The sequence below is a fragment of the Squalius cephalus genome (assembly GCF_949319135.1).
Source record: "Squalius cephalus genome assembly, chromosome: 24".
Lineage (NCBI taxonomy): Eukaryota > Metazoa > Chordata > Actinopteri > Cypriniformes > Leuciscidae > Squalius > Squalius cephalus.
Genome location: NC_137145.1, coordinates 23,787,019 through 23,813,922, shown reverse-complemented (window position 1 = coordinate 23,813,922; position 26,904 = coordinate 23,787,019). Strand labels below are relative to the sequence as shown.

The 26,904-nt window shown below is 38.5% G+C and overlaps 1 protein-coding gene across 2 annotated transcripts in view; it reads left to right on the top strand.

Annotated features, from left to right (window-relative positions):
• Positions 1-26,904, top strand: part of erbin (erbb2 interacting protein) — a 69,975-nt gene that overhangs the window by 23,357 nt on the left and 19,714 nt on the right. For both annotated transcript variants that reach the window (XM_079861898.1, XM_079861899.1), the window contains exons 2-11: positions 10,277-10,484; positions 13,269-13,386; positions 16,444-16,522; positions 16,606-16,695; positions 17,544-17,600; positions 20,958-21,021; positions 21,220-21,294; positions 23,096-23,240; positions 24,771-24,843; positions 26,344-26,473. In XM_079861898.1, the coding sequence (XP_079718024.1) occupies positions 10,296-10,484; positions 13,269-13,386; positions 16,444-16,522; positions 16,606-16,695; positions 17,544-17,600; positions 20,958-21,021; positions 21,220-21,294; positions 23,096-23,240; positions 24,771-24,843; positions 26,344-26,473 (1,020 nt within the window). In that variant the 5' untranslated portion in view covers positions 10,277-10,295. The remainder of the gene's footprint in view (positions 1-10,276; positions 10,485-13,268; positions 13,387-16,443; positions 16,523-16,605; positions 16,696-17,543; positions 17,601-20,957; positions 21,022-21,219; positions 21,295-23,095; positions 23,241-24,770; positions 24,844-26,343; positions 26,474-26,904) is intronic.

The window sequence follows — 26,904 nt, the reverse complement described above, 5'->3', positions numbered from 1 at the left end:
GACTCTATCTCTGTGTTCGTAGCGGTTCGTAGTTGCATAGTGAGATCACCGGCGCCACCGGTCCGGGCTCCTCGTCCGCGGCAGGCAGGTCTTCTGCCTCGGCTGCTCTTCGCTATAATGCGGCTTGTAAAGGTAGCCACAAACACCTGATTCAAGCATCAGACTTCCGAAATCCTCTTCTTCTATATCATATTGAGCACTCTCCTCCGCTATTGTCATAACTTTACATCTGTCTACAGCGTCTGTTAGCTTAGCTTCAAACAAGATGGAGGATATTGCTTTCAGTTTCAGAGAGTAAAGTCCCACCCACTGATCTGTAATAGGTCTGTAGCGTGAGCGGGTCCCGCCCCCTGGGAAAGATGAGGAACTAGTGCTTGTAGTCTCAACAGAAATCCCCCCCTCTTACACTTCCTCCGACAATGACGCAAAATGAAGATTTTTGCGTCATTGTAGGAGGAAGTGTAAGAGGTAAATAACGTATTTCTCCCGTCTCAGGGGAAAATGAGAGAGTGTTGCACGACCATTCAATAGTATGACTGGGTTTCTAACAATGCAAAGCTTAATGCAAATGGGTGGAGTGTCCCTTTAAGTCCAGTTATTAATGCTCTTGATTGAAACCCCCAAGATCAGGACTTTCCATGCTGACTTCCTTGTATTGAGTCAAATAATCTTTCCTGCAGTATTACAGTATTCAAGCAGAACTTGCCCTACATTACTTGTGCCAAGTGATATAGATTTCCCAGAGAGCTGTAACTAAACTTCAGATCATCAGCTCACGCGCAGCCACCCTGTTATTTTCAGTTCTTCCCTCCAGACTGCATATTCTCAGGGTTTTGCTTGATGTTTTCTGTTTCTCTCTCTCTCACTCTCTCTCACTTTCTCCCTGGCCTTTTCTGTTCCCTCCAAACGTGGCCTAATTTTCAGATGCATCGCCCCAGCATTCCTCCGGCGAGCTCGGTTTGGATCAAAACGCTCTGGTCTGAAGTGTTACCCAAATCCAGCTCGCCTATAAATATCTCCAGCCTTGTCAGAAACCGTACATTTCAGTCGGATCTGACACGCTACACGCCGGTCGCTGGTTCATAGAGCTGTGCGACAGGATCTGAAAACGTTTCCTTCTCCCCGCCAGGAACTGAGAACTGTATACGTCAGCAGCACCCGCAAACAGGCTAGCGCATATTAGCGGGGGCCGTTTCTTGGCGACGCTGGTGCTCTGGTTAGCATTACGCAGGCTCAGAGATGGCAACAGCGCTTTGCATCAGAGACGCTGCAGACGAGCTCTTCCTGTTGTGAGCAGAGAGTCTCGATAACCGCAGACGGGGGGAGGGGTGCAGGCCAGCAGAGCCCTGTTGTATTTAAAATGTGACCATTGTTTAATTGGTCATCAGAGCCGGTCCACATAGCTGCGGGAAATGGGTCAGTGAGTTCCCACAAGAGCCCCGGAGCCACTGATTCACAGCCTTGATCTTCTTCATCAGAGCCTTGCTGAAGTCTCACCAAAAACCAAAAACTCACTCAATTATGTCGTTCCAAACTACAGGCTGAAAGTCCCTGGTGCACTTTTTCATGCTGTTGTATTAGAAAAATGTGTATTCAAAGAAATTATATAAAAATGTAAAAAAAAAATCACACTTAATTCAGTGTGTTACTTGCCATTTCTTGGTATTTACTAGCAATTTCTGAGTAAAATTTGTTTCTACAGCAATTTTTTATCCCGGACAAAAATCTTTTGCATATTCATACTTGACCCTGTCACGTACAAGACACTGAGGAAATAGGGCTGTCGCCATATCAAATGTTAACTACAAACTTATCATGGCTAAAGGAAGTGACGACAGCAATATGTTATCAGTCGAATTCATCTTTATCTTTCTCAATTTTGTGTTTAATCTTTTTTTTTTAGCCAGTTAATCACTCAAAATTTGAGTGTAGGAACCGAAACTGTACGAAAAGACCTTACTTTTGATCAGAACCTCCTGCAGATCTATTACACACAATCCTGAACTCCCACACGGACACTTTTCTCCGTGCACTTGACTTAGCCAAAATAGACTCGTCTTAAAATGGGGTGTCAGCTTCTGCTGCTGGATTATTTACCATATTATTATGTGTAGTAACATAATATTTCCTTTTTTTAAATATGATGGTTATTGTACCAATACCAGTGTATTGTGACAGTGTATGGCAACACAGTTTCATAGTTCACAGTAACTTGTTTTAGTAATTTCTGTTTCCTGTAAACATAAGCCTACCCGACAGGGTAACCCACACGAAACTACGTATTAGCTTCTGAAACGACCGCTATCAGTAATTTGAGCCGTGCACTTTTCCCACCGTTTTCCCAAGTTTTTCGCATCCAACTATTCAATAAAGAATTTTTAAATTCTCATTACTATTGTAATGTGTACCTTGAATGCAATGTAAGTCGCTTTGGATAAAAGCGTCTGCCAAATGCATAAATGTAAATGTACTATTATTATTATTATTATTATTATTATTATTATTATTATTATTATTATTATTGACTGTATTAATTATTTGTTGCTGCTCTAGATTAATGCGAAAGAGTAACAGTTTTGAAGCACTTTTCCTTTAAAGCAGGATTAAAGAATCCCGTTCACCATTTCCTCTAAGCTTCTCAAGTCACGTTGTTTTTTCAACTATAAGCCTGTACTGTCTTACACAGAAATCCAGTGGTAAGTGATCCGTGAAAACCATCCCCAGAGCAGTGGGCTGGGCTTTACAGTGCCAGCATGCGTGTGAAGGGCTTCCTCCTCCTCCTCCACGGTGCTCTAGGTGTGAGTTTTACCCCACAGGTGTTTTCTCTGGAACATTTCCGTCCTGTTTTTATGCCACATGATCCCGGTAACCCCGAGGCGCTGTCGTTGTGTAGCAGTGCTGCGGTGTCTGTCACAGTGTCCACTGTTTTCTCCCCTCCATACTCCCACTGTAACCATGGCAATGGCTGTGACCCAAAGGGTTAAAGGCTTCCCGATGGGCTGGCGTTTTCCGGATAAAGAGAGCCGTGTGGACGGGCACAAAAGAGGGAGGACAGATTGTGGGAGGTCTGTTTGATGTGACAGTTGTGCCAGTAGGCAAATCTCTCTTGCCCCTTCCCTGCCCCCTCATACACACACACACACACACACACACATTTGGATGCGCCAACATGCACAGTTACGATACGTGAGAAGAATAGTTTCTAACTAGATTTTTACAGTTTTGGTGCTTGTAAAACTTTCCGTCGCTATGCTGGAGTGTTGTGATTGGTTGCCAGGGCGCTGCTGTTGCCAGGGCGCTGCTGTGCACTTGCGTTTCTGAGTGTTTTTTAGCCTGTTGCTGTGCAGTTGCTAGGCTGTTCGTGAGCTGTGCTGATGGAGAGACACCCATGATCGGGTACAACTCACTCACTGGCTCTTGAATATTACCAATAATATCTCCTGTAAGATCCGTTTTTATCTTTTCTCAAATTCCTGTTTTTTTTTTTTTTTTTTTTTTTTTCATTTTAATTGTACTGGATTACGTTTTGAATTTTAACAATCATAAAGCATGTCTAATCAATTAAATTCATAATAATTGAATTAGTAATACAATAATATGAAATTATTATTTATTTTTTTCCAGAAATTCTGTTGTCTGTTTTAATGGTTCTAGATATAAGATATGATTTGATACAAATTGATCAAAAACGTTAATCAAAGAAAACAGTAATCAAAGAAAGCCGTAAAACATTAATGATTTAATCTTTTAAAATGTAATCAACTGACAATTAGCCTAACAATTCCTGTTGTTGTGTGCCAAACGAAGTGCTGCACAGCAGAGATGTTTACAGGTTTCATTTCTAGAGGGGCATTAATATTCACAGAAGATGGTTCATATTCCGATGTGATTAATTGCACATCCCTACTATTGATTTATTCATCCAAAATTAGCCAAATTCCATGACATTCGTGTTGAATTCTGTTCCCATTGCTGTATTGTGTGATTCCGTCTGCATTTTCCACATTGCAGGAATTATAGGGCCTTGATAGGACTCTAAAAACAGCACCAAGAAATAGTATTCACTATTTGAATAACTTAAATGTGTAAGTTTTACATTTTTTGAATACCTTTTTTTAAATGTGTAAAATTAATTTGCCACTATTCATTTTGCAAAACCACTTTGCCTGAAGCATATGAAGCATGAATAGCTACAATTGTAGTAATTAATCAAATATTCATAATGCTTGTGTTTTTGTAGACTGAGTATGTGACATGTTTTGAGAAAATGCTTCATTTAATATACAGAAACCATGAATATGCAAATTATCCCCGCCTCCACTCACTCACACCAGCTCTGCCTGATCCATTCGCTCAACTGTTGTAAACGCTACACAATGCCAAGTGGAAATATTGGTTTGAATCAGCCAAATAAGTTTGAAGATTGAACCAGAAACTGATTCTGAAGAGGAAGAGTGAATTAAACAGACTCGTCTACAAGTCGATGTATCAGAGTGATACTTGCTCTGAAAAGCCTGGTTCTTAAACCGCTAATAATGCTAATGCTAATGTTACACAAAACATATTCCCGTTCGCCATCTCGGAGTCAGACATCTGCCTTCTGTATCAGTGTCTTTAGTAACGCTTTGCACATCATAGAAAGCCATGAGAAAAGCTCTGCACGTTGATGGGATGGGTCACATGTTCGTGGCGGTTTCGAAGCGTGTTTTTGAGACTGTCTTTGGTTCACTTCAGTTTAGGGAGGAAAAACTCATCAATGGTGTTGGCTGATGAATTTGTACTTGGTTTGTCTTAAAGATCATTAAAAACTCCACTTAGACATATAAACAACATCAAAAGCTTTCGCCACAGGGGGTCTTATCCGCATTGCTAATGGCCATAAAAAGGTAATATTGCCTGATCTCTAGTTAGCCCTGGATCTCTGATATCCTGGTCTCTAGATTTGGCTCAGGCCCCTCCTTCAGTGTGTTTAGTGTTTTGCTGCGTGTAGAGGCCATGTGGTGTTCATTACCGTCGGCTCGGTGAGCTGCATTGCTCCTTAGAGACATCCTCATCCTCTCCGAGGGATGTATCGCATGGCATGCGTCACATGATGCTGTCAGCGCCAATAGGACATAAAACCATATTTTCCCATGCACTACAAATTGCTGAATTATGCATGCCTGTGTTTAAACCTCAGGAGAGTAAATGCCTAGAATGAAAAGAGCAAAAAATTGCAAATTGTAAAAGAAATGTGCAGTCACTCAGCCTGGACTGGATGCTGAATGATCTCTCAGCTCTTCTCGACTGCTCGTGGTCCTCAGCCTTCACCCCCCCTGTAGCTCTTACACACACTGTGTGTGTGTGTGTGTGTGTGTGTGTGTGTGTGTGTGTGTGTGTGTGTGTGTGTGTGTGTGTGTGTGTGTGTGTGTGGACGACGGGTCTTCTTCTCGTCAGCTACGCTGATTGCATCAGTATTTCCCTCCGCAAGTGGACGTCACCCGCCGCGTGTTTATTATGCCTGATAAGAGGAGGCCTCTGGAGAGCAGCGTGTCCTCATTCGCTATCACTCACTGCACAAACTTTCCGCAACAGCCACACGCAGTAGTTGTGAAAGTTGACCGGCTGTGGCTGTCATGACCTTAAGAAGCCTTACCAAGGGTTTCACTAGTCTTAACATTTGCACTCTTAACATTTGCACTCCAGAAAGTGCTGTTTGACTATTTTCTAGGGCTGGGTATTGACACAAATTTCACAATTTGATTCGATTTCGATTCACAAGCTTGCAATTCGATTCGATTACGATTCGATTCAATATCGATTATTTTGGATATCAGGTACAATACATGGCAAATTTTCTCAAGGAAAACAAATCTCTTAACTATTATTGTAACTGGGAGTCAGTTGTAGCCTATACTATACTATAATATTTAAGGTAAAAATTAATTAACTGATTTGTATACAAACACTAAAAATACACTTTTATTTATTTTTATAATAATAAAGTTATATGAAATTATATAAAAATTTAAGTGATGGCTGTCATAAAAAACTTTCCAGATTTATTCAAACATGCATTAAATATTGAAGAACATTAAACATTATAATGAATATGTAATATGGTGCATATATTTAACAAAATTCTCCTCTCTAGAGTTAACTTTTCTAGCTGAGTTTATGGTCACTGGATATGTTTTTTCTGAGGTAAATGTGACGTTACATGACATTGTTTACTAACGTCTTTCCACGGTTGAAACACTGATTGAGCGATTCCATGTGACATGATACGGACTTCGATAAGTTGTACTCTATCTTTTAACACACTTTCAGATGCTCATTCATGTTTATTTCGCGCTGTAACTGGTATTAAGGTGGAAGAGAAGATCATGTGCGCTCACGCTGCTGCTTCTCTCGAGCTGCGCCAGAGCAATCTCACGCCACAGCGCCAAAACAGTAATTATGTTTTTGAATTTCGTTAGAAAATGGACGTAATTTGAAATCTGAGACTTTGTTTCATATCAATAGTAACAAAGCACAAAGATTATTGCGATTTATTGGATGGGATGCGCATTACAGTGTTCTATTCATTCATCAACTGAAAACAGGATGACTAATCGATTCTTGGGATTCAAGAATCGATATCGTTTCATAAAAATGAGAATCGATTAAAATCGAGAAATCGATATTTTTTTACCCAGCCCCACTATTTTCTGTTGAAGATTTCTTGCAGAAAGTTCCTGCTGTTCTTTTCCATCATTTCTTTGGCAACAGTAAGGGGATATTGAGCTTGAAAATGGCAAAATACAACATCAGAAGCACTGTAAATCTAGCCCACGTGCTGGATATCACTTCATTATAAATAAAGTGCGAAATAAATAATGAGCATGCAGTGTCGTAGTTATGTTGTTAATCCGTAAATCATGAGATTACCAAAAACTACCAATTATGTAACTGGTATGTCGTGTGTTTGCTGGGAAGGATTTGCATACAGACTGTATGATCTTTATTCTGTTCATCAGGAGCAGTTTACATATGTAAAGTGTGGTACAAAAATACAAACAGGAAATATCACAGAGAGGGCGGGCGGGGGGGGGGGGGGGATGGGGGGGGGTTCTTGACCACTATTTCAAGGACAATTAGGAAGAAAACAAATAAAAAGCTTTTATGTAACTAAAATATTACAGATTTTTTCCACAAATAGACCTATTTAAAAAAAAAAAAAGTAATTATTCCATAATTTAATGAGGGCCCAGTTCAGACAACAGACCCGTTTGTCCCCCCCTATCGGCGGGCTTGCCCACAGTGACTTTCATTGAAGGAGTGATTGTTTGGATGCCCTCGGTCCAAACACTCCTGCACACGTGATGAAGATGTGCTGCGCCCGTCCGAGGAGGAGGAGGAGGAGGAGGAGAAAGGTCACATTCTCCACACTCCTCCACAAGGATCTCATTGATGCAGCCACATTCCTGTGTCTGTGATGTAATCCCGCTCCTCTTCCTCATCAGAGTCATCACATGACCTCGAAACAGCACACGTAACAACTGGTTGGAAACGGAAATCTCTCACCCTTTCTCTCACACGTCTCCCCTTGACGCGCTGCAGTGCAGCCTGAGAGGGCTTGTTTGTCCTCCTGCACTGCTCGCGTCTCCTCTGTGCGCTGAAATCCATGTCTAAAAGCAGACACTCTAGACGCCCTGTCACAATACCGCAGGACTCCATGTAATCACCACACAGTGTGCGTGGAAACACAATGGTGCGCCTGGACCTGCTCCAAGAGGAACGAGGAACGAGGCTTGTGCTTTTACTTTCCCTAAATGATTCATACAATGTGATGATCACTAATCTCTTCATTCATTATCCAGAAGTATTGACCTGTCATTTTCATCAAACATTACCCATGTATGCCTGACCTTGACTAGTGTATTATCTGTATCAAGTGTGTTTAATATCTAATGACCGAAACAACCGCTTCTATTGTCTGGCGCAGTGTAGCTTAGCGGTCAAAGATCTGGGCCTCTTACCAAAAGATTGCAGGGGATGAACTGATTCTGTTGATTATCTGCCGTTTTATGATGGAGACGGGTTATTTTTATATTCACCTGTCCAGCAACTGATCTATTCAGAACAGACTGTAATTGTTTTCTGTTTCTGAAATAACTTCATCACTATTAGGCTACGGACATAAAAACATATGTATTAGGAGTATAGTTAGTATTATAAATTGTTGTAGTGGTAATAATATACAATAATAATGTTATTTGTTATTTTAACTTATTACTAGTAGTAGTAGTATTTTTATTTAATTTATTATATATTACTTATAAACAAATTATTATAAAATCGTATTACATTTGTATTAAAATTCTTATCTTATCAAATTATTAGTAAATATTAAACATTATTTCAGTTTTTTAAGCTGTTTTTCACTTAATGAAGCTTATTAAAAAGTAATATCAATGTAATGTATTTAATGTAAAAAAATGATCATTTATTATTGCCTGAGCATCAGACTTTTCTCCTGCAACATCTGATCATATTTTCATTAATACCTTTTGAGAATCGCTCTAAACAAAACCAGTCAATCTTTAAATTTCGCTATTGTTTTGAGCTCTGACGTGTCCTAATATAGCTAAATCTGGAGGATCACTTATATCAGTGCACACCTGCTCACGTATAGAAATGATCTGTTTACAGATTGATCTGTATTTCGTACTATGTACAGAGTCAACACTCTTTGATTTCACTCTTTGATTAACTTTTTTTTTTAATGAATGTTATTCCTAGAAAGAAAGATTTTTCTTTGTAATCTTTCCTTCAAGTGTAGTGACTCTTTTCTGTGAATCCCCTCTCCTGTGACGCTGATGTGATGTGGCCTATTGCATAATGTGAACCACTAACCAGCCGCCAAAGAGACTTTCAGCCATTGCTTGAGTGACTTTTTCATTCAGTCGGGCTTTGTTCCTGATCCAACTGCTTTTGATAAAAGTTCAGTACTGCATTTTTCTTGTTGAATATCCTGTGTCAGATTCACAAAATTAAATACATTATTGACCAACAATTCACCTTGACTTTAAAGTCAACGGGGACTGACGTCCTGTGAAAGGTGCAGAACTGAGTTTCAGTGGTCCTGGTTTTATGACGACAAACGTTTTTGATAGTTTTCAGCTGATTTCTGTCGGCCGATTTCAGATCACTCATGCTTCTGAATAGCATTAGCTGTGGCGCCTCATTTAAATGCAGATTGAAGGGCTCTTCATGATGGTCCACACACAGACAACGCCAGAGAATGCTTGTGTGTACAGCAGGCAATTGTTGTTGCCACTGGGTTTGGATAAATAGAGCAGCACCTCGTGAAAACCTCTGTCAATTCATGAGCAAACCTTGGGCCGCCCTTTCTGATGCCGTATCGAGGACTTCTTTCCATTTCAACAGAATGAAAGGACATTGTATAATGATGCTGTTTTTCAGGCCAACCGTGAATATAAAGGTTTTAATGAATGTTAATGTGCTCCTCCCAGTGCTATTGTAGATTGAGTAATTGTCGGCTTTATTCGCAGTATGTTTATGCCTAAAAGAGTGTTAATCTCGCCAACAAAATTACTGAAGGAAACATTATTGACAAAATCAAAAAACCCGTCAACAGAAAACTGCCAAAAATGGGTCAAGAAATGCATCATGATGATAATTGGCAGAATTTAGTTTAATTTCTAGTAATGCACTAGCAATGTTTTTAGAAAAAAGAAAATGTAAAATTCAGCTGTGATCATAACATATAGCTCACGTTGTGAATGTTGATGCAACAACACACATAGCAGACATGTTTCACACACTGAATTGTTTGTTGATATATCAAACATAAAATCATGTTGGGCAATTCCACGCAAAACTGTCACATCCATAACGCCAACTAAATACAATGGCAATTGTGCTGGCGTTATGGATGTGACAGTTTTGCGTGGAATTGCCCTGTTGATACATTTTTCTAAATTTGTTTTGATCTTTATATGACACATTAATCAATGAAAATGTTGTTTTGTAGAAAAATGCCAAAAGAAAACAACTAAAACTGTCTAAAATGACACGTGTGTTTTAAATAATTTAAAATAAAAATAACATTTAATAAGTGATGTAAACAATACCTACTCAAAATCAATTAGGAACCGTAAAAAGCTGATTCCTTGTGTAACTAAGCTGCAAACCAAGCTGTTTTGGCAGCACTATCGCGTATCCCAGTGTTCATTTCCTTGAATAATTAACGCTGATGAGATGCTGATCTTGTTCTCCTGCTCGTCTGCAGTGCCTGAGCTGTCGTGAGGATGAGCAGCAAGCGGAGTCTGTTTGTGCGGCTGGTGCCGTGCCGCTGCCTGCGGGGCGAGGAGGAGACCGTCACCTCGCTGGACTACTCTCACTGCAGCCTGGAGCAGGTGCCCAAGGAGATCTTCGGCTTCGAGAAGACCCTGGAGGAGCTCTACCTCGACGCCAACCAGATCGAGGAGCTGCCCAAAGTACGAGTGCACTCGCACCACTCACACGCTTGCACTCGCACCACTCACACGCTTGCACTCGCACCACTCACACGCTTGCACTCGCACCACTCACACGCTTGCACTCGCACCATTCACACGCTTGCACTCGCACCATTCACACGCTTGCACTGCATGTCTACAAAAAGCTTGTTTAGTGCTTAGGCGGTGAAACGTGACCTTTTTTTGATAGGTGGCAGCAGAATTGGGGGAAGTTGATTTTAAAAGTAATGCATTACAATATTGAGTTACTCCCGAAAAAAAGTTACTAATTGCATTACTCAGTTACTTTTTATGAAAAGTAATGTTGCATTTCTTTTTTCTCATCTGGGCTTGTTTGTTTGTTTTTAATAAAATATTCTATTTTTGGCAAATGTAAAGTCCCCTTCACACCAAAAGTGAAAAGAATAAGGAAATGCAAACTCAAAGAAACCCTTCGGCTGCGTTGCCGTTCTGGATCGCAGAAGAACAGGGCGCACAAAGTTCAACACTCACATCAGCAATAAAAACAAACACTGAAACAGAAATCTGATGTTTGAATGGTTGAATTGGATCATCAAAGTTCTGCCGCAAAGACATTGGTTAATAAAGTGAGATTAAATACATAAAGTATATTTGTGTGATTTATCATTATTTAATTATGGCAGGTTTGTGTAATATTCTGAGTTTGCATTTCACTGTTTTTATTCATTTCGAGGAATACTGATTCTGTTATTGTGAGTAAATGAGTGCTCACATTTAGTTTAGAGCTACTCTATCCATCGTTCACACACACAGCGCACACACAACAGCTCTGCACACTTACTCACGATTTCTCTCAACATGTGGACAGGAGAGCTGTCAGTCAGTAAACGGAAAACAAAGTAACTTGCGTTACTTATTTGATAAAGAAAATCAGATATTTTGTTGTAAATTTAAAAGTGATGTTTTACTTTACAATTCACATGAAAAACTAATCTGATTACCTAACTCGTGTTACTTGTAAATGGGCATTTTTTGCCTTTTGATTGTATTCTATATTAATATTAGTGGTGGGCCGTTAACGTGAGACTCTTATCGGGCGATAAAAAAAATATCGCCGTTAATCTATTCTCAAAGTTGGGTTGGGAGCTTGGTCTATACTACGCAAGCTATGATGACTTTCATCTTGATATTTTAGCGCGGATGTATACCTAGCCGAATTCGGTTCGGTGTTCGGTACACATTTTCAAACCGAACGGTTCGTTGGACCATTTTTCCTGCCGACAAAAATTTCGTTATTTCAAATGTAGGCAAGCGCGCTCATAATGTAAGAGGCGCTGGCGCAACCACAACATTGTCCGACATCAAATGGCAAACGTAATGTAAGCGGAACGAAACTGAGCTACTCGTTATTATTGTGTGGTTGACGGACCGTTGTTTATCAGTTTGGACCAAAGCAGCGCGAGCCGATCGTGATCAAGCGACACTGCTACTACACAGCGCTAATAAGAGATCCAGTAAAGAAAGCATTTGAATTCGCCACAGAAGTAATAACATTGCTGCGAGATCTAGTGAGAAACATTCACATTTCTCAGTTATTAACGAATCAAACAGCACTGACGTGGAAACCAGGAAGAAACATTGTGCCATGAATGAACTATCCGGTGTTCACAGATCTGCAACATTTACCATGGATTTACTGTAGTAACACTAACTGCAACCATGGAAGTTTGGCAGGAATAGTAGGCTATAATGCTTTCAAGTAACATTACGTTGGTTTTATTTTGACATTATGAATAAAATTGCTGCCCTAAAATGTTAATCTGAACTAAAAATAGACCTTTGTTTATAACTACTACAATATTAGGCTACTTTTCATTTTTTCCAAGGAGCTGTTTTGTTGTATATGCTCATAAGAGTCTATTATAGCTCCATTGCTCAAAGTAAAAAAAAAAACATACTTTATTATGTTAGTTTTAATAATAATAATAAAAATCTCTGGCATTTCTTCACAAGTTCTTTTAAATGTCACTTTGTATTTAAGAAACGCGTGCCCTTTAGTCATTATTTGGGTAGCACACACATATTCTGAATGCCTTCGGCAGAATTCAAATGAGCCATTTTAATCTAGATTAATTCCAAGATTACAGTGAGATTAATCTAGATTAAAAAAATTAATCTATGCCCACCACTAATTAATATATTGAAATATTTACATATTTGATCTGAAATAGTTTAAAATCTGTGATAATTTTTTTCAGCAATCATCAATTCGTCCAAATGTTATGAAATCGGCATGTGTTACAAACTCAATTTCAGAATTGTGAAATATATATTGTGAAATATAAACTCAGAACTGTGAGAAATAAAGCCACAATTGTGTTATAAACTCAGTATTCTCTGAAAGTCTGAATTGCGAGATATTAACTGGCAGGATGTCTCGGAGCGATTCGATTCTCTCTACTTATCATATAAACCGTTTCCACTGGGCTGAATTTTTTTGTGTTTATCCACGTCGTTCTTGTCCTCCACCAGTCCAGAAATGGCCTTGTGTTGCAGACGTGTTGTTTTCCTCAGACCGGATGGAATTGGATTACATGAAGGTCCATCGAGATCTGATCAAGTTTTAACCTGATTTTGCTTTGACTGTTTCACCTATGCAGAACTAATTCACCAAAAAATCAATTTTAAATGAATCCAACTCCTCTGCAAAAAGCTGGAATATCAATATGAAGTTTCTTTCTTCTTAAAGTTTTCCAGGAATGTTTCTCAAACTTCTGTCTCTCCATTTCTAATCCTTTACAGCAACTTTTCAACTGCAGTTTGCTCTACCGATTGAGTCTACCGGACAATGACCTAACGGTGTTGCCACCGGCCATCGCCAACCTCACCAATCTCAGGGAGCTCGACGTCAGCAAGAACAGTAAGCAGAACGGCCAGTTTACCCCCCCCCCCCCCCTTCTTTCTCCTCCTCAGAGTCCAGTTACGCTTCTGAACAGAATCAGAGATTGATATACGGACTCACTGAGCCCTCATCCACTGTAACTCAGCTCATCTCTTCAAGCTCCAGTTTACGCTGCTACACACAATCCACCATTAATTCCAGGCGAATCCTAGTAAATTAACATTTTGTTTTCATGTGTCGTTCATTGGTTTAGAATTGGATGGTGGTTATCAGACAGAAACAAGACGTATAATTCAAGACAAGAGCCAGTTATGAATATATCTTATTCAGCACTGTAAAAATGCTGAACGCTTTTCATGCTAATCAAACATGTGGTGTTTGTGTGTGCAATGTGTTTTATGTCAGTGTCACGGTAGTGTTTTATAGATTTTTCCCTATCACATAATTCAGTAATCATCATAATTTAGGTACAATCAGCTTAAACAGTCAAATTTTCTTTGCTTTAGCATGGAAACGGTACTGTAAATCCTTTCAGCGGGTTCAGTTTTTGTGATATCAGCTTCAAATTTGAAACATAGCTTGGTTAACATGGCCTTGCTTTTCTAGCAAATTTTCATTTTATATATATTAATTTTATTTTTTTATGAAAAATATTTAGTTCAGTACATTTGCTTTACAGTTTATTTCTATAAGTTTTTTTTTACACTTTGAAGTACTTTCACTTCTGCTATGACCTGCCTTCATGAATTACATCCAGATCGAGATCAGATCTCTGCTGAAAAACGTGTGACAGTTGACAGAGAATATTGTGCTAATAGCTTAGCAACATGCTAACATCGCTAAACCCCTGGGTTCAGTCTCCTGTATTACTTCATCCTTTGTAAACGGCGCTAGTAAGAAGGTAGCTGCCTATGTAGACCGCATCTCTCTAGGGATTGGAACAGAGCCGTTGTTTACACTATTACACTGTTTATTCTTGCTCTGCTTTGGAAAGTTAAATACCCTCTAGCTTTGATATACTGTAAACTGATGGCAATCTGCGGAAACAATTTATTCCGTTTTTAAGCATTAGTGAAGACCGCAACACCAGGCACACACACTGAGTCTCTGTTTACACATCACTTCATCTGTCAGCTGGTGCGCTGCAGAATCTGATAAAGCAATGACAGACATGACAATCTCAGACCTGCACTGCGAGGCTCAGGCAAAACCTTCTTAATTCGTGGTCTCATCCTAATAGTAGGGATTTTGAGTAGTTCATGGTGATTTTTCTTTTCTTTTTTACTTTTAGCACTGGTGCTTTAATTAGCATGATTTTGTGCTGTGCTTTAGCTGTTAGATTGTTTGCTGTATTTCCCCTGTAAAGTAGCGGCACTACAGCCACACACATTCAGACTGAAGTCTGGAGTTATTGCACATCTTGCACTGAAACCAGCCTAGTTTTACAGGGTTTCCTTTAGACCAGTTAGCTGACTATATTGAATATATTTAGTTTTGCACATCTGCATTGCAGTGAGGGCACTGCTGGTAGATTTGAGGCAGTTTAATCAAATTTCTTACTTTTACCGCATTTCCAGGAAATCTAAATCTGGACGTGTTTGTTTTTAGCATCGCCGCTCGGTGTAATGACGCATCAGAAGTGTTGTACAGTAAACCAGAGCGAGCACAGGGTCACCTAGTGCAGATCTGAGAGCTCACTGATGCGTGCGTGTGTGTGTGTGTGTGTGTCTGAGCTGATGCAGACCCACCTGTGGTTGTCTCTTCTCACGGGTTTAGCTTGCATCCGAGTGCGTTGGAGGGAGGATATCTTAACATAACTTAGATGTCACACTCCAGCTCCTGTGGTTAGTAGGACAGGAAGTGTGCAGTCTAGCTCTAGCGCTGCATGAGATCGAGCCGTGTCTAAAAACAGCGTTAGGTGGCGTTTTATTTGGTAATCCATTTAGAGAAAAACCTAGTTGAGAAATATTTACTTAACATATTATGTATTATTTTTAAGTGGGGCACAAATAGGGACGGGGACTTCTCTGAATTGCAGCTGTTTATTTTGGCATATTCAAATTCTGATTCCAAATAAATACTTCTAGTTCCATAAACCCTGAACAATTATTGTGTGACGATTACTACCAATGATCATTGTGAAAACTTCTTTTACAAGACTGGTCAACATTTTAAAAAGCTTTTATATTATGCTCTTTTTTTAATATTAGGCTGCATTTATTTGATCCAAGCTTTGATCAGTAAACGTAATATTGAGAAATATTATTACAATTTAAAATAACTGCTTTCTACGTGAATATATGTTGAAATGTAATTTATTCCTATGATCATCATATTAGAATGATTTGTGAAGGATCATGTGACACTGAAGACTGCAGAACATTCAGCTTTGATCACAGGAATAAATGATAAATTATAATTTTAACATATATTCACATAGAAATAAAAAAAAGTTTCTAATGCAATTTCACAGAATTAATGTAATTATTACTGTAATCTTTAACTGTAATTTTGATCTAATAAATGCAGCCTTGGTGAGCAGAAGAGACTTCTTTTTAAAAATATATTTTATAAAAATTAATAATTCCAAACTTTTCCTGGTAGCATAGGTAAAAAATTCCATCACATTTATTTTAACTCTGGACTCAAAGATATAATAGTTGAAATCAGTGAAATAGAATTATTTAAAAAAAAAATGTAATAGTGTAAATTTCCAGGATCTTTATTTATTAAAGTGCCATTTGAAAGTCCGTTCTGAATTATTTTTCCATCATGTGTTGTTTCATGCAACCAGCAATAGCAGTGCAACAGTCTTTTTCTCTTGTAGTGTTTAATCCCGACAGCTAATACTCCATTGACTTTGGTAGTGTGTTTTCTGAATCTACAGCACCACATCAGAGTATTTTAGTACAGTGTTCTGTCCGCATCCACACAAAAATGCAGTCATTCGAGATGTTGTAACTGAACCGAATGCAAATTGTTCATTTGAAGTCATTTTATACCCTAGGCACAAAGAGCAACATAAAACCAGCAATTATTAATCAAGTTCCTTCTTTTCTTTGTTTTAAATTTCAGGCATCCAGGAATTCCCTGAAAATATCAAGAACTGTAAAGTCCTGAGCATCGTTGAAGCGAGTGTGAACCCTATATCAAAGTGGGTATATAGCTAGTAGAGAGTGTGAGTGTGTGTGTTGTGTGTGTGTGTGATGTAACGAAAGCGCTCTCGTGTCTCCACAGACTCCCAGAAGGCTTCACGCAGCTCCTCAGCCTGACCCAGCTCTACCTGAACGATGCCTTCCTAGAGTTTCTACCAGCCAGCTTCGGCAGGTCAGACACACACACAGATTCACACTCACGAACAATCCTGGAGAGAACAAGATAATCCAGTCTCCTGTTTCAGATCAGACAGCATCTAGATTCAAGATTGGCCAAAGTATGTACTACATTAACAAATAAAATGGACAAAACTGTTCTACAAAACACTGAATAGGTTTTCCAAGCACGCTCAAAACAGGTTTAACGTGCATCATCCAGCTTGTTGATTTATGCAAGCTGTAAATCTATTAAAATGACACATGCAAAATTTTCTTAGAAAGCAAGTCCTAACATTTCCTGGAGCTTGAATCATATATAACAGCTCAGAAATGGTGCTTTCCTATGAAAATGCAGTGCAGTTCCTGTGAAAGATCGTGCAGTGGTATCTTTGACATATAATCATGCACACACAGCCTGAAATAGACTTCAAATGGCACATGCAACATGTCCCTCAGTTCCTGTTGAGGTCACTTGAGGACAACAATCCGCATGCTTCCACTGCATACTGAAAGACCACAGTATATTTTGAGGATGTAGTCAGTCAGTATGCCAGCATAGGGACATAAAATAGTAAAGTGCTTACTAAAGTTTGTGACCGAGTGGATTTTAGAATAAAGGTGCTATTACATTTATTGTTCAAATTTTTTAATTCTTTATTACTTAACATTTACGGTACATTTGAAACCTCAAGTTCTTTGATTTTAAACCGAGCAATCACAAAATACAGTAGTGTTCTGTTTGCAATGCATAGTATAAACTGCAGCAGCAGCATTAATTACTCTTAGTAGATGCCAGTTTATAAATATATTAATGTGTGTTTATATAATTAACTTTTTTTCTGTCTTTCTCTGTTTCCTCAGACTAACCAAACTGCAGATTCTGGAACTGCGGGAGAACCAGTTAAAGATGTTGCCAAAGTAAGTGCGGCTCTGGGATTCATTTAAATTACTAAAATATTAAACCGATGATCCGTGCTTCTGCACTCCTTCTGATAATCGCATTATAAATACAGGCAAACATCTCTTTCTCTGTCTCTGCGGCATCATATTGTTCAGTCTTGCGTAAGAGGCTCTGGAGTGACATGCTGTGACAGGTTTTATAATCATTTCTGGCTCCGGAGCCAATATTGCATCATGTGAGGGCTCGTTTGTTTGGTTTTGTGTGTGAGAGGCGATCTCCGTGCCTCCGACTCCTCCGTCCTGAAACACACAGGCCTCGAGTGTGGTGGTTGGGTTACTGTTAGTCCGCAAAGATCAAAACAACTCATTACAGCCCTAAATGTTTTAAACAAAAGCCACTTGAGCAGAATGTCTCTGTTTTAGAGCACATGAACTAACCACAAAACCTACAGCACCATAAATCAGATGTTAAATCAGTTTTTTTACATTAATACATTTTTAGTCTTATTAATTACACGATGTTGCGATTTTAAAAATAATTTAACTGCAAAAGATAAGTTAAAGTCATTATTGTGTTGAATGAGAAAAGCGTCAAATAGACATTACAAACCTTTAGGCAATTAGGGTGTGATGACAGATTTTTCATTTTTGGGTGAACTATACCTTTAATGTGTTTATTTATTTATTAATATGGAATATGAATTTTTTTTGAATGAAATAATACTCTAAATAAGAAAATAAACTGGCAATAAATGTCTAAATGAGTGAGTAATTCATTCATTCATTTGATTGGTTCAAACGGCTGATCCAGTCAGGAAGGAATTGAATGGCTTTCTTTATGAATGGCTCATTGAATCATTGGTTCACCCGATTGATTCGCTCAAAGTGCGGATTCATTCAGAAACACCGCTGTGTTTCTCGGAGACGCACAATCATTCTCCTTTGGCTTTATATGTAATATTTTCATTAACAAAGACAGACATTATTGTATCTAAAATATAACACGATATTAACTTCTTATTTGTTGAACTGTTTTATAAAATCAATATCACATTTGCACGTGTGCTATTCGGGACAGAAACAGCACTCATGTGATATTGCTTAACTATATTATATGATATAAATATGAGACTAAAACTCATACAGGGCATTTTTGCCTGTATATCTTGAATTTTAGGGGCATATTGTAACTGTGTTCTATAGGCTCCATCATGCAGTGAATTTATTTATTTATTTCACCAGTCAACTTTATGAAATGTAAGATGAACTACTTGGATCTGGGGTGGCGCGGGTGCGTTAAATGCATGAATTTTTATATGCATTTTTTTCCAAAACCAATTAACATGTTAAACTGACAGCCCTAATTTGTTCTGATTTGAAAGCAAACTGTTGACCTTTGAATGGCAAAAGATACATTTCATGCTTTACTAATCAAATATAAAATGAGAGAAAGAATGTTCATCACTCATGAGTCATGTTTCCTAGTGTTTACTAAGGAAAGCATCACAATTATGATTGATTCCTAAACTGAAGCTGCTCATTGTGGAGAAAGTGTGCTAATACTTTTCTAAGTGATCAAATCAATGATTTCATTCTCAAGCTGTGGTCACACTAGCAAAAATTTGGTGCAATTTTGCAGACCAAAAAAAAGGTCTATTGTCACTAGCGTTGTGATGAATGACGCACAAGTCACAAAGAAGTCACTTTCAAACCAAGCAGCTTTTCAAACAACCAGACAGCAAATCGAATTTCAATTTCTTCAATAATGACAAAATGTTGCAGATCAGGAGAAGTAAAATGCATGAACTGTGTTGGATCAGGAAGTATACCAGGAAGACACAAGTAATCAAAGACAGACGGAAAGCTGTCCGTCACATGCATCTCTGACTCATTTACCATTATTACACTTTGACCGGGTATCTTTATGGCTGTGTTGTTTCAGCAGTCCTTTCGTGTGTGTGTGTGAGATTCTAATGAGCTGTGGATTCCTCATTAGAGGTCAGCGAGTTTTTTTGGCTGATTGACTGGTTGCACGCCTCCAAACCCTGGATGAATGAATCTCTCTTACAGTCGGCCAACTACCAGTGTGTCTTTCAACACAGAATTTCCTACAAGCCTGCCTTCAGTTTATAACCATTTATTATACAATTCCTTGTGCCGTAAATCATTTTGAGTTTTATTTTGTCTTTAACTTTTTCCACGGATACAATATGCCTGTAGGCTGTTGATCTGGTGTCCACGTCAGCAGAGGTTACACCCTTCCCTGAAGCACACCTACCCAAGTGCTGGATGTTATTTTAGGGTTGGACGCAGATATTGATATCGCATGAGCAGCTTGGAACAGGAGAACGAACCTGGAGAAATGTGTTGTAAAGATTGGCATTAGAAGTGTAATGGCAGATTTTCATCATTCCCTGATGCCCAAGTGATTTGTAAAGCATTCAAGGTGACCGTAAAATATCTGATTGAACAAAGAGATAATAGTGTTGACTTTGTAAAGAGAAATAAATGAAGTTAACAATTATGTGCTTCCAATTGAAATCCAATAAGCAAGTAATATATTGCATTGACTCCCACATCACTGTCATGTGACTGAAAGATATTTTCCTGAAGTGAAATGATATAATGACCTTATCATGCTAAATGTTACAGAAATTGGTTCAGCTGACGTCATTTTCAAATCTTGTTCTCATTTCCGTTCTCTGTCTCTACTATCTCTATCAATATAAGTGGCAAGAAAAGCTAAAAAAATAAAAATGTATGTAACACCGTATGTTTCGGAAACATTTTTATTTTTTCGCTTTTTATTTACTTTTTTGTGGACTTATATTGACCTAGATTTGTGGAAAATCTGTAAACAAAAAAAAGTGAAAAGGTATATTTTATTTGGATAAATAATGCATATAGTTTTAGTTACAGTAGAGGAAAGATGCATTGCCTTAATATTTTATTGTCATTTATGACCGTGGAACATCCTTAAACTCCTTAGCTTGACCTAGGTATGATCTTGGAGAATATATTTGAGTGTTATTTTAATTCAGTTTATATTTCTTGTGATTTTATGTGAGGCTGGGGATTGAAGTCTGTGCTCTGAAACTGCTAATGAAAAATTGATTAGCAGTAACTAGCTGTTCGCTAAATGTCTTTGCCATTTGTTTTCTGCGGGGAGTCATTGTGTGCAGTCTTTAAAAAGCAGAGTTGTGGTTGTCACCAGCCTGTCTGATGTTTTTCTTCAAGCTCTCCATCTGCAGTTCAGCCAGTCCTGCAAATCTGATAATGGCTCAGATGTGTTTGTTTACCAAGCTGAAATGTGCTTAATCCATGGTTAATAATGTTAGTAATACTCTGTGTGTGTGTGTGTGTGTGTGTCTGCAGGAGCATGCATAAGCTCACACAGCTGGAGCGCTTGGACCTGGGGAGTAACGAGTTCACTGAAGTGGTGAGTAGCACCTATCTGTGGTTCAGGTGTCGCATGCGTTTCCCTTCCAGCTCTCAGTGCAGCCGGGTGGCAGATGCAGAGTCTTTCTCTGTTAGATTGCACCTAATATGCATTTTTCTCCTTTAATGGCATTGAAATGAGTGGCAGATTTCCTCTTGCTGAGAATGAGATATTGAATTTTACCTTCTCTCTGTCTAGCCTGAAGTTTTGGAGCAGCTTACAGGAATCAGAGAGCTGTGGGTGGATGGAAATAAGCTGACGTTTTTACCAGGGGTGAGTCTTGCGTTCATTTTTTTGTTTTCTTGCCTTTTTCTTTGTCTTTTTACCATGTGCACCATGACAAATGCATTTTTTTTTTTTTTTTTATAAATATAAACTCATTTGGCCTCATTCATGAAACATGAGTTGAACGTGCATAATGCTAAAATGGTTATATTTTTGTGTAAATCATTTGTAAAAAGTATTCTAGCGTAAATTGTTGATCATGTTTTGTTTTGTGTGGAAAATCATTTTGTTAAACCAGTGGTTCTCAAACTTTCCCCCCTTTAGACCTGTAAAAATCCCCACCTCTGACTACCACATTATTTTTCTAAAAATGATTAAAATGGAAAGATTTTTTTTTTATTGAAAAACGTGCAATGAAAAACACCTGCAATAGTTTTACTTTGTAATGTCATTGATTCATTGAAAGATATAACCGTAAGAGAGAGTAATAGATCAGAACATAACTTTTAATTTAAAACGAGAGCAACAAATTTCTGTGTAAACCGTTATTTAAACCATTCTTACAGAAATTGTTGCGTTTAATGTAAAGCGCTAAATTGCTCTATCTTCAGCACTATTCATGAAACAAAAAAGCAGATAATTTCTATGTAAATCATTCGTTTAATGATTCAAGCTGGTGAAAATCTCCTTCCTAAACATTCCTTCAGGATGGTCTTCTCTTCAGACTGCCAGATCCTTTTAAATGGGTCGTGATTAAGGCATTAGCTTGCCGCTGAGAGCAAACTGACAGTAATTGTGGGCCTCGCTGGCAGGGTTCGCATTAGTCTGATGAGTTTTGCACAAGTTTTCTGAACATCCTTTTGAACATGTCTGACTTACAAATGATCCGGATATGAGGACGGCACCCTGACCTCTCTCCCTCTCTGACCCGAGAGACCAGCTTACTGACGGCATGCCCTTGTGCAAGGCCGAACGGCCATATGTTTCTCTTTTTGCAGAATTCAATTTCTCTCCGGTTATTAGTGCTTTTGATTAAGCTTCTTACGCCACACCCAGGAGAGCGGCTCATGGTCGCGGTGATTAATCAACAGCAGGGTTCGTCACAGTCACACACAGCCGCTGATTGCAGTTTAGGCAGTTCGCATCTAATCGGTCGTCACCCAAGTGCATCTGAAGTTCAAGATTCCTGTGTCCTGTGCCATATAATTCATGCTCCGTTGATGCTCACTTTAAGTCATCATCAAATCAAAACTAACTGTTTTCTCTCAAGGTTTGCTATTAATAAAATGGCCTAAAGCACTAGTTTTCTTCTGGACCTGCGCTAGAAAACAACCCTATCCCTGGTACCCTTATCTGGACAGACAAAATCTGTGGTAACACGACTTTGCTGGTGACAATTTTGTACTAGGCTAGATGGATTTCACACTTGTGTTTTTTGGAAAGGAGCTACAGAAAGATAAAGTGTGTTTGGGAACAGGAGGACAGGTCCACAATCTGCCCTCATGCTTGAGAAATGGATTTAACCAGTTCACGCTTGGCTTCAGTCATCTCTCTTGACCTCTTTCTCAGCTGTATTCCTTCAACTCTTCAAATCAGTTTCTTCTTCCTCACTGTCCCTTTTTTCCTTCTCAGGAACCATCGCGTCTCTATAGCAATATACACAAGGCTATGGCTCTGATTTCACCCATCATATTTGATTGAAATTGAGATTTGAGATCAATGCATTTTTGCCACAGCACTCGTTTTTCTGGAGCTCTTCTCGCTGTCGCTTTTGCTCAGTCACACAAACTTTTCTCAGAAATCAGTCATTTGTTTCAGTAATGGAGAGAGGTGTTTTGTGTGTGTGCAGATGATCGGGGCACTGAAGCAGCTCTGCTACCTGGACGTGTCCAAAAACAATTTGGAGATGGTTGAAGAGCAGATATCCGGCTGTGAAAACCTGCAGGATCTGCTGCTGTCCAACAACGGTTTGACGCAGCTGCCAGGGTCTATAGGTGAGACCCACACACTAAAATGCAGAGATGAACTCAATAATGACTGTTTGTGGTGTCGTTTTTCTTAAATGTGATCAGTCAAAACGAGTGCAGGACGTGAAGCATGTCCTCTAACAGCCTCAACTCTAATCTGCTTTGTAACCAATGAACAGGTTAGATGTGTAAGTGAACGGGAGGATTATGGGTAGAACAGTAATGCAATCTCATTACCTAATGAATGACCCAGTCGGAGAGTCATTAATGAGCAGGCATGTTGAAGTGGCCAAGTCACACCGCCCTTGAGGCTCGCTGGGAAATAATACCTCCCATCTTAACACTTAATGAAATCTGCTTTAGAGCTGGACAGAGGTGCTCGACATTAACAGAAAGACAAGGTCTTGTCTTTCATTACAAGGGCTTTTAATTAAATGGCACTTTTCATCAATCTGGTACACTTTTTTTTTTTTTTTTTTTTTTTGAGACTGGCAAGTTAGATTGAACTATTATCTCCCATAGACCAAGTTAAGCTTGGGAAGTAGCTAGTTTTAAACACACCAAGTGTCCGTCACCCAACCAACACCTTTAAAATGGTGAATTTGACCTGTTCCACCTTTAAGCTTTGACCTTCTTGACTCCAACAATTCAAATCATTCAACTTCATAATGTTGATATTGTATGTCTAATTGTAATGTTTCATGATGGCCAAAACCATTTTTAATGTTGTTATTCAACTAATTTTAAGTACTAAAAATGAAACATGCAATTTTCATTCAACCCTGTTACTGCATATTTAAAAAAATGTAAAACATGACACTCAAAAAGCAACATCCTTTGGACATTTACTACAGCATGGCAGGAATACAAGTAAATAATCTCGATTTTTACATAAATTGCAGTGCTGACTGCATTTGTCAAACTTTTTAACGCAGTTATTGTAAGAAAAAGTGATCAGACTATTTATATTTAAAATACTTCCTTAATTTAAGAGTCTCTGACTACAAAACATTTGGTTCTGAACTCCTGCTGAGTGAATGGGTCAAATGTTCAACCCTGTTACCCATTTTCTGTTGTTGTTTGTTAATATAAATGAAATAAAATGTATAATCCACAAGTTATCTATTTGATTTTGATGTCTATTGAATGTTTTTTTTTCTAGAAAACTGCACAAATCAAGCTTTTAAACCTTTACTAAGACATCACACATTTTTCGTAGCAGGGTCGAAAATGGCGGTTTTGCAAACTTCATAATAAATAAATAAAGCTCTTACAATTCTTTCACAGTCAGTTTTCTGACAGCTAAACGCCCCCTTTTACTGACCATATTTTGAGAGAAAAAGGTTTCGGACTCTATTTTGTACCATATTTGTGGAAAGTGCTGCATATTCAAGTGTTCAGTCTGATTCAATTTCTTCTAATAACTTCTTTCTTCAAGATGGGCAGGATTGATGGTCTCATCGTCTAAAATGAAGTGGATGTGGAATGGCCAGTTTTTGTCTGCATGTATAAATTACCAATTGCAACACAATCTCTCTCTGTCTGTCTGTCCCACAGGCTCACTGAAAAGACTAACCACTCTGAAGGTGGATGATAACCAGCTCATGTACCTGCCTGACACGATAGGGGGGTAAGTGAGCACCATTTTTACACAGCGACCTGATGAACTGCACTTAAACCATGACCCAGTTCTCCTTAACACACTTGTAGACTCGCACTGAATTTGCCTACTTGTTTCATGTTTTCTGTGCTGATGGTGGGGGAAATCTACCCGTGTGAAACTATATTATATAGTCAAGGAAATAATAATAATAATAATGATTTTTTGTTTGAAAGTGAACCCTGTAAATGATCAGACCCATAATTATGTTACAGACAGAAGGCTTCGTAACGGGTCTGTGATTGAAGGAAGCACGTCCATATGGGCTCTCTGAGAGGGATTGCTTTGTGTGTGTGTGTGTGTGTGTGAGAGAGAGCAACAGACTGTTATCCATCAAAAAAGAAGCCAACCGCTGTACCTCATTCTCGCCACCTCTTATTTTGAGCTTGTTTCCAAACATGCTGGTTATCCCTTATGTCAGATTAGATTTCCTAGTCCGGGGTTAAGAAAATATGCCAAGAGGGATTATGAATACGTGATTGCAAGGATTCTCTTTTTAATCCCAGCCTGATTGTAAAGCATACTGATTAAGCACGATTAACTTTCCATTAGTCTCAGCGGTCTTTTCCCATCACACTGATGCAACGTATATTTGCACTGAATAACAACTGGTCGTTTGTTTTTGCTTGATTTGGTTTGTTTTGAACTGGGGAGGTTTATATAACAGCATGTCTTATAAAATATATTTTTTTTTTTTTTTTTTTTTTTTTACGTGAGCTTTTTGTATTTTTTTTTTAGAATATGAAACCGTCATTGAGATCATTTTAGATGAGTGAAGAAACTTCACAATAATTGCTCTTTAATATGATTTATAATGGGATTGGTTAATGATGTAAAGTCATGATCAGTTGTATGTAATTATCTATGTATCTTGCTTTGCCTCACACACACACACTTTTTTTATGCTGCATTTTGGCATAAATTTGGCCATGTTTACACTGTCACCCAATTCCATCAACAATTTTTATCAAGGGTCATAAAAGATTTATGTTGTTGTAGGAGAGAATAAGCAGTCTCTTGACCACATACGGCTGATTCGTTGCCTTCTCAGGGCTACTTCAGTACTTTAGAGTCATCCAGACCTTTTAGTTAGTTTCTCCTCAACACTTCTTACAGGGTTGGAGAAACGTTCAACTGTTTGATTCACAGCTAAAACCCTTTTTACGGAAATGAAAATCAGCTTCAAAATCCACTTATTCAGCCTTGGTGTTTTCAATGGTTTTGTGATTTATTCAGCACACCTGCATGGTAGTCATGCCAAAAAAAACGCAATGTTTGACGTCAGACTTTTAATGAACAAAGATTCAAGGTCGTTGATCACCGAAGTTTGTGTGAACCATCTGAATAGAGGCCAAATAGAGTCTGATCTTGCTTGCCGTATTAAAAGATGACACAATATTTCTTATATAGAGAACTGTTGAGCTTGATTATATGTTAACAGTTGTATCACATGTGGGTCTTTGTCTGTAGACTCACGACTCTGGATGAGCTGGACTGTAGCTTCAATGAGATCGAGGCGCTGCCGTCCTCCATCGGTCAGTGTGTAAATCTGCGTACGTTTGCTGCCGACCACAACCTGCTTGCACAGATGCCTCCAGAGGTCAGTCCAGCCCTGGCATGCTTTAAGACAACATGAAATTGCATTTAACTTCCATATTATGATGTATTTTTTGAATTAACTAGGCTAATAATTAGTTTTAATATCTATAACTGTGCAATTGGTTGCAGTGGCTTTGATTTGTTTTTGGCAGTTAATAATGTCAAATTCACAAAACATATTGTTCTTCTGCACTGTAAAAAAATGTTCTGCTGCCTTAAATTAAGTACAATCACCTTATGTGTAAGTCATTTCAACTTAAATTACATTAAACTGTCTTAAAAATGAGTTGAATCTTGTATAATTTAAAAGTTGAAAATTGCTTGACTTATTTTGAAGAGGTAAAACAATGTAAAACATGTTGTCATACATTATAGATCATATAATTTTTTTACAGTGTAAACAGATTCTTATTAATGAATCAGACTGATTCG